This window comes from Nasonia vitripennis, chromosome 2 (genome assembly GCF_009193385.2).
Source record: "Nasonia vitripennis strain AsymCx chromosome 2, Nvit_psr_1.1, whole genome shotgun sequence".
Lineage (NCBI taxonomy): Eukaryota > Metazoa > Arthropoda > Insecta > Hymenoptera > Pteromalidae > Nasonia > Nasonia vitripennis.
In genome coordinates this window covers 29927980-29940303 of record NC_045758.1, presented here as the reverse complement: position 1 = coordinate 29940303, position 12324 = coordinate 29927980, and the positions used below count along the sequence as shown (strand labels likewise).

Sequence of the window (12324 nt, the reverse complement as noted above, 5' to 3'; positions counted from 1 at the left end):
AAGCCGATGCTAGAGAAAATTTCAGCATTCCCAAGCCCTCTGTATCCAGACGCATTAATAAACTCGCATTAGCCTCGTCGCGCTGGAGATAAATAAATATCGCGCGCGCATCCCGCGGCGAAGAAGCCCTTGCTTATTCGGAGCAAAAATCGGCTGGCAACGTTATCCTTATCGCGCAGGTGCAGGAACCAGACTCCGCGCTTACCCGGAGGAAAATCTCCGCGCGCGTGTGTACGTATATACTTACGGCACCGAGGACGCGCGTGCTAAGGGCCGTTTTTCCATTGGACACACACACGCGCGAGTAATTGCGTGAGCGCCGGCGTCATTGCGTGCCGCAGGATGTTGCTCGGTGGCTCTCTCGAAGCCGGTTAATGAAGGCACTTTTTGCCCGCGTCTCCGCTCGGATAGGCGCATCCGAGACGATAAAACGCCGCGGAATAGGAGCTTCCTTTTTTCCGACAGGCGGAGGAAACGACTCGCACACGCGCGTGTGTGGGTATTTTTAGTGCCGATGGACGTTATTAAGATAAAGTTTCTTGGATTCGGATCTTGCTCGTTTTGTTGGCCGGGAAATCGCAGTCCTGTAAATAGCACCGGAAAAGATAAGGATTTTCGCTCGCTCTATTTGATCATACAGCCGGGAAATTTTATGCACGGTTTAACCGCCCGTTAGTTCGAAATTGATTCGAACGCGCGTATAGGCAATGGATTTATCGTAGAAATGTAATTCCAAAATCTACAGTTGACGGCGATGCATATAACTCGTCTCGACCCGAAATTTCAAACAAACTACTCAATTATCCCCTCAGCCTCACTATACATGTACAACACGTATTTAATGAGTGAAAACAGAAAAAGAAATACGCAAGTGCATTTCGAAATAACACACACGCCCATCATTAAAATATCTCCTGCAGCGGCTCGGAATTTTTTTCTCCCGCCGAGATCGTACATAAGTGATGAACTCCCGTGTGTAACATTACGCACACAAAAGCTGTACGGTGGACGCGGCGCACGTGAAAGTCAATATTTACCGAGAGTAGCGGGCGATTTTCTGAATGAAGCATCCGAAAACTATTCATTTAATTCGCTCCCATTATACATACATATACGTATGTGCCACGACGGCACGTGATTATTTACGTCATCGCCGGGCGCGCGCGCGCGCGAGAGAGAGAGCAATTACCACACGCGAGAGAGTCATATTTTCAGGGAAATAATTCGCGTAATTGCTCCGGACTTCTCGCAGAAATTATACCGCGCGGCGGGGAAAAAAAATCACGAGCGACGTTTAAATCCTCGATATAGATGCGTGCGCGTATAGGCGTGGCCGCGTCGTGTGTGTGTAAGTGATGACGAAAATTTTTGAGAAGTATCGATCTTTCGACGCCAGCCTGTTGATATCGAAGGTAAGGAATCGCCGCGTATAAAATGGACGAAAAGCGAGGGAAAAGTCGTCGGGATTATTAATACACCCGTACATCGCATTTGTCCCTGCGACAAATATACACTCCATCGGCCATAACCGTTAAAAATACACGGCTCATTAGAAGCTCACACGCGAACAATCTGCGCAAGCTCAATCAAGCCTCGAGAGAGAGAGAGAGAGAGAGAGAGAGAGAGTCCATCCCCTCGCTGCTATTCTGAAAATAGTAATTTTGCAAGACGCGATTTCTCTTCTCGATGCCATATACTCCCCTTCCGCCCCTGTACCCCCTCCACCGATTGCATTCCCCCCGTCCTCTCTCGCTTACACATCGCTCCAACCCTCCTCGTCCTTCTTTTATTTTTTCCTCTCTCTCTCTCTCTCTCTCTCTCTCTCTCTCTCTCTCTCTCTCTCTCTCTCTCTCTCTCGGCCATCTCCCGATCCATCGCCCTCCTCCTCCTCCTCCTCCTCCGAACACACGGGGCAGCAGCAGCAGCAGCATCTCTCTGTCGCGTCTACCGTTCCCGCCTATTTGCGATCCTATCCGTGCGCGCGTTAATGCACGCGTGCGCGGGCTGCTCTTATCCGGCGATCGGTTTCGAGCTGGGGGGCGAGGCTAGGAAAATGGCTTCGAAAAATAGCTTTCCCCGCAGCTAGCTGAGATTTTCCGAAGGGGGTGGCTAGCTCTCGTTATACGCGCCTATATGCGCGCAGGGGGTGTGGAGTGCGCACATGGTAGATGATAATTTTTCTACGCGGGTTGATTCCGTTCGATTCGCCGAATAAGTTGCGAGGTTTTACGGGGAAAACGCGGAGCTTGAGAGATTCGTGCCTGAAGCTATTGATTATTATTTAAACGATGATTTTAACGTGTTCGTCGTTACGCGAGCGAACGTTATGAGCGACGTTCCTTTTTTTTTTGACTTTCCGGAAAATCACAGCGCGTATGTTTTGAATTCGAAAAAATTTCAATCCCGCCGTTAAGAGGAAATATCGTCAATTAGGAGGCTCGTAATTTACGGCGCAAAAATTGGAGCATTTTATGTATACCCTGTACATCCGGAATATGTTCGTTATACAGCTTTGTGAAAAAGTTTTGACTTTATACGTATAATACGGGTAAAATATTTTATGGATTCTTATTAAGGCTTCGATATGCAGTATCAATAAGCCATCCAATAACGAATGCACAGTGTAGTCTATAGAAAATAATCAAAAGCGTAAAAATGTGACTTATATCGAGTTCCATAACTGTTTGCAGTATATAGAGAAAAAGTTAATTTATTCCACTGTTTTTCCTCATATTTTATTTTTGTTGCCAGATGTACAGTATACTCTTTGAATATGCATATGCGTTCGATTGCGTGCAAAGTATCGTCGAGTCGCGTCTCGAGAAATTTGAGAAAAATCGTATCCGCGTATGCATAACGCATGTAGAGCATTAAAAATACTGTATACTCCACTTCTGATAAACGATTTTCCAGTGGCGAACTTTCTCCGACTCGAGGATCAGCTCAACAACGAAAAAAGCATGAATCCTAATCACATTAGCATAAATTTCACCATTATGCGCGTTAATTTTACACAAATGTATCGATGTATATCAGATAAATTTATTAGGAAATATATTGCAAAGATGGGTATTAAAGTGTTTGCGCATCCGTTGATGCAAAAATCAAGTTTATGGCAAAATAATTGTGAAATACAAGGGAGTACCTTCCGGTCAATCTCTCTTATAAACTATTTCTACAACTATTTTGAGGGAAGCAATGACCAGAATTTTCTCGCATAAAACTGCAGAAAAGCTGACACCCTTCCTAAACGTTCCTTCTCCTGCACCGAACAAAAAGCGCCAACAAAATCCGAGCTACCAGCCACACTTAACTCGAACCCGCACGTATCAGACTCCCTCGTAAGAGAGGGTTATACCTGGGCTCAGACACACGCGCACGCACAGCTCGAGAAAGTCTGCAATCGAAATATCCTGTTAGATCGAAGCGAAGCACTCCATAACGGAGCGAAGCTCCACTTGCGCGCTGGCATTACCCGTTTCCGAAGCTCGACAGGCGTGCGCGCCGGATGCTAATTATCCCAGCCGAGCACTGTGTTTTTCCCGTAGTAGCTCTTCTCCGCATCGGCTCTTTCTTATATTCCCGACGCCACTGGTGGAGGCTGATTGCATCAGGATTTTGGAAAAATCGAGCGAGCGAGTAGAGGGAGGCTAATGAATTTTAAAGGAACTCGAGAGAGAGAGAGAGAGAGAGAGAGAGAGAGAGAGAGAGAGAGAGAGAGAGCAAGAGCGAGATAATTAGGAGTCGTTTGTGGAAATAGGATATGGCGCTCTTGATTGAGGCCTGATTTTCTTGCTCGCTCGCAGCTCCTTGAGATAAGAGGTCGCGCGTTAGGAGATCGTTGTTGTTGTTGTGCGCGAGGAAAGTTGGGCTGCTGCTGCGGTAATTGCATTTAATATGGAACAATAAAGTTGATGGCGGTTCGGAGACTTCCTGTGTACTTAAGTCGCGGACTGGAGTTGCGTGTCGATATTATAAAATGAAATGAGACGTTTCAGCTTATGATCTGTGCTGCGTATAAAGTCTGTGCGAGCGACCAGTGGGAATGAATTGCGCCCGATTTACTTGATTCGGCCACTTACGAGCGTTTGATCGTGGTACCATTTTTCTGCCGGTGTGTACCGTTTGCTTCCAATTTGTCGGGATTGGGATGACTACTATTAGGAACTAATTAGGATCACTTAATCCACGTCTTGCGGAAACGTACCCACACGCTTCTTTGAAGGAATATCTCCGCTTTTCCATCAGTTCGAAAGCTCGTCACTCCTCAAAATTCATTAAACTCTCTTTCCTACCTCAGCCCGCAAAAAGCTCGTCGACGATCATTCCCTCGCATCGCAAGCTCGGTAGTTCATCGTCCCGCGGAAAAAACCTTCATTTCCTCTTCGGGATCAAATCCTCCCGCAAACGAACAAAAAAAAAAAAGAAGGAAACGCGTCCATCCTGGAAAATTCCCTTACACACTCGCATCAAAATAATCTCGTTCCATCTATCCAAAAGGTGCATCACGCGTAGCCGTATCTCTTCGAAATCGAAGATAACTCTCCACCTATAGCAGCAGCAGCAACATACGTGTATATAAGCGAAGCAGAAACGGGGCAGCGAATGGAGGAACAACAAGACGATCTCGCGCAAGCCTCGACTCGCTGTAGACACGAGCAAAAGGAAGCGAAATCCGGTGCCGGCGCGCGCGCGCGCGCTTCTAAACGAGATCAGGTATGCAGAATCAGTAGCCGCTCCTTAAGCACCTCTCTCCGTCTCTCTCTCTCTCTCTCTCTCTCTTTCTCTCTTTTAGCTTCAGGCGCGCGTATAATCGCGCGCCGGCCAGCAAGGATTTTCCAATCTACTCGTGTGTGTGTGCACGCGCGTAACGGGCTATTGCCCCATCTACGCTGTTGGAAGAAACTGGCGCCGATCAGCTTTTCTCTCGCGCGCGGTGTATGGCTTTGCATTAACGCCGGGAGAGCTTATAACATCCCCATAGGTGCTGCTGTGTGACGAGGTGGCAATTGGATGTTTTCTGCTATGGTATTTCGAAAATCTGTTATTACCGATAAGGGTTACAACGAACGGAACGAGCTACCGGTTCGCGATATTATTCGCGTAAACAACTTCCTCATTAGCGAACGATCGACGCGTCACGTCGAATATCCTGTCGAGTGAAAAAAGGAGGATATAAATTCGATAATAAATTGCGAGCCACAGCGGAGGTACCGAAAAAAGCATCGATCATTAAAGCGATTACTCGCGCAAGGCATCGGAGTAGTGAGAGCGCGAGAGACGCTGTCAAAACTGTCAGTGTCCACTTTCCCGGCGACTAGTGCAGCGTATAAGGGGCGCAGCAGCATCAGCAGCGGCTTCCGTCGTGGGGCGTGCACTCGATTCCAGAAGGAGTACCATAACTCATGGGGCATAGAGCGAGAGAGATAGCGAGAGAGAGAGAGAGAGAGAGAGAGAGAGAGAGAGAATTCGCTATATCTCTCTCCTCCTTTATCTATCCATCTTAAAAGAGAGCAGTAGAGGTGGGGAGCAGAGCAGCTCCTTGGCGGAGGTCAGAGTCGATTCTTCCGCGTGTTCCTGCGCTGCATGTGTATGCGTGTGTGTGCACACATAACGCCTTCGGCAAAGGCTGTGGCGTGATCGAATCCAGTCCACCTTGTTGTTTTACTCTTCCTGTCTTTCTCTCTTGCGAGCGGCATATCAGCGTATATGTTGTCGGGCGGGAAAAAAACCGTTGCCGTGCAGCGACTGCAATTATGCAGCTTTCTGGGTAAATATTTTGAAGACGCGAGAGAATGAGTTACAGGCGGCCTGACAGGAGAATTTAAGTACTTAATTTGGACCGCGCTCGCGCTGCAGGACGGAAACGTCGCGGACCATTTTTCACGACCTTGGCGATTTTTTCGTAAGATAAGCGCGTGATGTATTTCGAATAGATTCGCCGAGATACGTCAGTCTGCACGCAGGGTAATTGCCGCTTGTTGGAGAATTCGAGAAGAGTTAGGGAAAAGAATTTTACGAGCAAAACGTTCGCTTGTTTTACGAGCCCGGCCGCGTGCGGAGAGAGAGAAAGAGAGAGAAGTATAAATTTTACTGCGCAGGATGCGTATCGCGACGAAAAAAGGAACCGACTCTCTTTTCGACGCCGTTTTTTCGAATGCGAGCGAGCCGATCGTCTTCCGGTTTTATACCGATCGATCTCCGACGACGTCGCGCCTCAGCCTTTAATAGTCCTGCGCGTGGATGATAAATAATTCCAATTCATTAATCTCCTTCGCTCGTCTATTCCAGCTATAAGCAACGCGCAGCGACGGGCCGATGAGGAGGAGGAGGAGCAAGTCCAGAGAAAAAGAGCTCGCAGGTGTGGGTAAGTCGTTCGTACCACCTCCTGATAACGACTCTGCTGAAGCAGCTACGCAGAGAAAGAGATAGAGAAGGGCGTCGGCCGGCCTCGCAAAGCGCCACTCGGTCAAGCTCACTGCCATCGTCTAGTTGCTATTCCATCGCTTTCTTTTCGCTCTGTCTTTAGCCGCTGCAGCAGCAGCCGCCGGCAGTCGAGCGCCAACACGTTCTCTATACCCTTCTCTCTTTCCATTCCACGCACGAGTCTCTTCTCTCTCTCTCTCTCTCTCTCTCTCTCTCTCTCTCTCTCTCTCCTTCTCTTTCTCGGTCCGCACACCATTTTCTTACCTCTCATTTTCTTCCTTTTCTCCCGCTACCTGGCCCTCGCTCTCACTCTCTCTCTTTTTTCCTTGTTGTTGCTACTGCTTGCTCCTCTATTTTCTCCCTCCTCGATCTGTCTTTCCGTCCCGCTCTTTTGCTCTCTTACAATTTGTATCATTCTCGCACCTTTTTCACGCACGCTTGTCTTATTCTCGCCGCTCCTGGCTTTTTCATCGACTCTACAGCCGCTTGTCCTCTTCCTTTTGCCCACAGCGATGCACTATACCGCTGTGCGTCCCTCTTGGCCGGCGCAGCTTCGTTAGGTACTTTATATGCCTCTTCTATTTTTGCGCCGCGATTAATTGGAGGAATTGAATTCAGCCGTGTAAGGCTGCGAGAGAGCTGATCGAGTGCGTGAAATTCAAGTTTTGGACTGAAAAGCGTATAGGAAATGAAAAAAGGAAGCAGAGGGTCGAGAGAGTAATGGAATTAAGTATATCAAGGGTATGGCTGGTGTATGAATTTTAATGGGATCAATATTTTCCTCATTATAATGTCTGTCTAACGGCGAGTGTAACCGAGAGTGGAATCTTAAGTCAACGTCCTTTTTACAATCCTCCGCAGCCGCGGCGACGGCTGAAGCGCTGTGTTACACCGAAGCGCAAATAAAGTTATCTCCCTCTTACAATATGTATTTCCGTCGTGCTTCCTTCCTTTACTTTCTTTTCCTCTCTTACTCCCGCGGTTTTTTCCTCTCTTTCCTCCTTTTTCAGAATATTCGTCTCTCTCGCACTTCTACCTCTTTTTTCCCTCGCGCGCGCGCGGCGCGCTGCAGCGCCTCGTCCTTTTCTCCCTTATTTCTTTCTTTTCCATTATACAATGTTTGTCCTTCCCTCTCTCTCTCTCTCTCTCTTCTCTCTTTCTCCGTCCGTTTCACTCGTTTTGCCTCGCCATTGACTTCTGTTTTCTCTCCTTCGCTTTTTATTCCTTGTCTCTCACTTTTCTTTCTCCCCGGCAGCGCCTGTGTCTTGCACCTACTCGTCCTTGCGCCACGTCCTTTTCTTTTTTCTTCCTCTCGTCCGGCGACTCTTTCTCTGTTCTTTAATGCATGTGTCTCACCGGCGTGTCTCTCGTAACTTTTTTCTGACTAACGATTATGAGGCTAACGGTATTTAGCCGGGCTGCATTTTAACTACTTGTTTCGCGCTTGTTATGCAATTATAATTTCGAAAATCGTTTTTCGTTTTTACCGACTGAATTTTTATTTTTTGAAAATTGCAAAAAAACGAAGACGCAAACAGGTTCCTAGAAGCTATCCATACTGATAAAGCTTCAAAAAACAATCGTCTAATTACATTTCCACCCGGGCAAAAAATTCAATATCTCTCGCCCAGTATAAGACTTTCCCCAACAGTAATTAACCTTCATATCCGCGTATAATCTCCGAACAGCAGCAATACCACTTACAACGGAATAAAATCGCGCGCACTCCATTTTCCATCTTCATTTATCTTATCTCCCAGAACATTTTCGTTTCACATGTAACAAAATATCTCTCCTCCAATACGCGTGTATACACGCACAGAACCCGCCGCGCAGCGTAGAGAGGCCGGACACCTCCCCCCCCTCTCTCTCTCTTCCTCCTCTGCATTTTTGTCTATCCGTCTCTCTTAATTCCCCTACCGCGCCGATCTCCAGCGCCGCATTGCATCTCCTCTTTCTCTCTCCGCTATGCGTCGTGTGCAGCGGAGTTTTCGCTGGGCACAGAGAATTTTCGGTCGCTGAGCCGTTTTTTTTACCTCATCCGTCAGCCCTCGTCCCTTCTTTTCTGCTGCTATACTGCAGGGGGAAGGGGAGTTTTGCAGCGCAGCGTTATCGCGTATAAGTTAATTCGAGCAATGCATGAAACATGAATTGCCCGGGCTTATGTGTGGTTATTAATGGGCTCGCGATTTCATTTTGATTTGTTTACGGCCGGGGCTTTGAAACGCGAAAACGCTGCGGCTGAATGAAATTTTTACTCTCTTCGCTATACTTTTTTTTTATTCTCGTGGATATGCAGTTTCTGTCGTAGGAGTTTTTCGGGGAAGTGGCTGTAATCCTTCGGTCGCGGCGATTCTTGAAAATACGCGTGCGGGGATTATGCGCCGCGAAACGCGATATCTTAGTGTATAGGAGGGTACTTTGCATGCGAAGAAAAAAAACTCGCAGGAGAGAAACCGAACGCCGCGTTGTCGGTGTAAAAATTGCAGCAAAAGCTCGACGGTGAATGGTTTGTCAGATCCGGTCTAAATTTGCGTTATATTCCAGAAGCGGAATTTCAGGTGCGACGATGACGAGACTGTTTCTATTTTGCCATTGCCGCTCGTTTGTTATGAGATTCAGCGTGTCCTTTATGCCGCGAGATCGCTTATCTCTCTCTCTCTCTCTCTCTCAACCAGCTTGAAATGTTGTTAATTAGAAAGTCTCGATCGGCCTTTTGAGATCTCGCGGGAGGGCAAAAAATCTGTTGTGATAAGGACCTGACGTGAAAACTGCCACCGGACGTCTGACCAAACCTGTCCGTTTCTACTCTGTTATAGACACGCTAGTTCTATCAACGCTACATTGTAACGGTTATTAAAATTTCGAAAGTCATCGTCGTACGTCTTACCTGTTATTTGATGACGAGATGCTCGTAGAACGTGCGCCAAGAAAGGGCCATCGGTGTCTCTGAATTTGCTCATGGATCATCTATCTGCAAAACAAAGCACAGCGACAAAGTCACAAAGGTGGCCTGATCTATTTTTAGAATATAATCACACGTTATGTCGCGGGCCTACTCCCTTCCCATAACACACGAGCTTTGAATTTCATCCTTCGAACGAGCCCGAACAATTACCATACGCTTACGACAAACCAGCAGCGCCTCCAATCGCACATACTTTCCTCGCATCATTCCAAGCCCACGCTTGCGTCTGCGTGTCGCGCTCCATCCTAATTACCGTGTCCCGACACCTCACTCTGTAAGCTGCGATATCAACGGTAGGAGTAGAAAAAAAATCCCATCTGATTTCAATACAATGTCAGTCTCGCTCTCCTATACATGCCCACGTCGTCGCCTTTCTCCGCTTTTTTCCCCGGAAACGACGGCGCGACGAGGAGGGCTACAACATATCGATAGATCTATATAGAGGAGAGCTGATCTTACAAGTAGAAAAGTAATAAGCACTTTGTAACAAGTTCGAGAAAACATCTTTCTCTCTCTCTCTCTCTCTCCCCTACTTTCTCGCGCGCTTCCGCGGAGAGCTAATTATCAACTCTCGACTCCTCCCATAGCTGCTGCTTCTTCTGTGTACTTGCAGATATACTTTGCTCTCGAGAAAACGCGCGACTAAACGCCGGCGTGTTACCGCTTCGGATTATACTCGCTCTCTGGCGTTTTGAAGTTTCCCTTCTGGCTGCTGTGGATTTTTGCTAACGATGTGGTGTATTACTCCGGGCGAGGAGATGCAATTTTCTTATTCGTCGCGGGATTTTCTTTTTGGTCTGTGTTTTACACGCAGAACTGATATAACGAAGTATACCGAGTAACGTGGGCTTCGATTTTCCATTTTGAAACGAGGCATAATGTTTGTTTACCGTTGCGAGACGAAGTAATTAAGTAGCGAGTTGTTTCATTCAAACCTGACACCCGCGCGCGCGCGCGCGCGATCCTAAAGAGTTCTGCGATATTTTTCACTTTGCTCTCTCTCTCTCTCTCTCTCTCTCTCTCTCTCTCTCTCCTTCTTCCCTGTAATCAAACTTCTTACAAGTGCATTCGTTTAATTTACATAATTCGAGTCAAACGAGAAAAACTCGAAATAAGTTTCCGCGTCGTCAAAGCAGCGTTTTAAAAATGCTCGAGAGCGAGTTATGAAATGAATTAAGAAAGTTTTATGAAAAAAGTAATGGCCACGCTGACGTAGAAATGATCATTCGAGCTGTGCGTTTATGCTATTCGTGAAAATCGATCCGGCTTGAAAATGTTCGGATGGAATTTCGTTAGGATTTCCTTAATAGAGCTAGATTAAATTATCAATTTTTAAAGAAGCTTGCATCCATAAACAGAAATCGTGTAGTGAAATTCATAGCCGTTTATCTCTGACCCGAATACAACAGCTGATGAAGTCAACAGCCCAGTAGCCCGAATCCCGGCTAAGTGATTCCGGCAAACAATCAGATTACAGCTGACATAATACCCACAAATTACAGCGAGAGCTCGTGCGCTCGCGCAGTAAAGGTCCCCATTTGCATATCTATGCCCACACTCATAATCGTCGATAAAAGAAGAAGTAGCCAATTCGAACGGCACTTGCTCTCTCCTCTCCTCTTTCCCCCGTCCTCCTGCACGAAATAAGGGTAAAGAAAGAGAGCGAGGGGCAGGGAGGGCCTTCCAAAGAAAGAAATATAAAGGGCGAACGCGGGGAGAGAGAAAGAGAGGAAAAAGGAGAGCCGGCTTCTCGCGCCGCGTCCAAGTAACCTCGGAACGACGCTCCTAAAACGAGGAGGAGAAGGAAAGCGAGGAAAAGGGCCGTCAAACTTTCTCTACCCTCTCTCGCTCGGCTCCTTTGCACCCCTCGCGCTCGTCTTTGTCGGAGAGAGAAAGGAGGGGAGTAGCGATTGAGGGATGCGCGACACAAGGGGCTGCTGCTGCTGCTGCTGCTGCCGGCATGACTCGGTCTGTGGGGCAACAGGTGTGCACAATACGCATAATGAATGCGGCACGCGTGTGTGCGTTACATATATATATACACACACACAGCGCGGGGTTCAGAGCCGAGCGCGTGCAGACGCCTTTATTGCATTTGCATGTTATATATATCCGCGGAAAAGGGACCTTTTGATGGCTTCTCTCTCGCGAATGTTACGAGCGCGGCGGTATACAGAGCTGTACAGCGGCTCGTTGGGCTCGTTACACGAGCGAGTGCAGTGCGCGCGCGATTTCACTGGGTCAAGGGCCAATTATGCGGCTGTAAGGAGGAGCCTTGAGATTTTAGGCTTGGATAACGCTCCGTGTTTCTCCTTGGCGGCCCTTGGCTTTGTTTTTTTTTCTCTCCTCTTTGAAGGGTGGAATCGGCTTTTTTTCATCAACCTGTACACGTGGCTTCTGATCGATGACTCGCGGTCTGGGGGGTGACGCTGCGACTTTTGGACGTGTGTACTTACGGGGCGATAAGGAATCTGCATATAAATCAATCGAAATTTCATCGGGAGATCGACGATAATTGATTCGGGCTAGTTGTTTACGATCCGTATACGTGTGTGAGAAAAGAGCAATCAGAGTTTGGAATAGAATCGATAAATTAAACTCGAGAGTTTCAATTCCTTATTCATTACGTGTAAATCTATTTTATCTCCGGCGAACGTTACACACGGAGGGTAATCCTGCGCGAGAGACGTTTACGAACTTCAAATCTAAGCATCAGCAGTTTAACGAGCCTCGGAGGTATGTTATTGAAACAGCTTCTCGCGTAGGCCGTAAAACAATTCGGATTACTCGTTGCTTCGATTCGCCACTTTCTACAGCATATAGTGTCAAAGTCCATTACACCACGAATTCTTCAATCTCGAAAGTCCTCTCGACTTGCACACTTTGCCAATTATATCTACGTGTCACGCACATCAAATCGTGACGATAAA

General features: G+C 47.3%; 1 protein-coding gene across 2 annotated transcripts in view; it reads right to left on the bottom strand.

Moving 5' to 3' along the window:
- LOC100121593 (zinc finger protein 467) overlaps positions 1–12324 on the bottom strand; it is an 80524-nt gene that overhangs the window by 50096 nt on the left and 18104 nt on the right. Inside the window, exon 3 of one of the 2 annotated variants that reach the window (XM_008206080.4) lies at positions 9317–9400. The exons of the other annotated variant lie outside the window; for it this stretch is intronic. Within the exon in view, the coding sequence (XP_008204302.1) occupies positions 9317–9389 (73 nt within the window). The 5' untranslated portion in view covers positions 9390–9400. The remainder of the gene's footprint in view (positions 1–9316; positions 9401–12324) is intronic. 2 annotated transcript variants of the gene reach the window in all.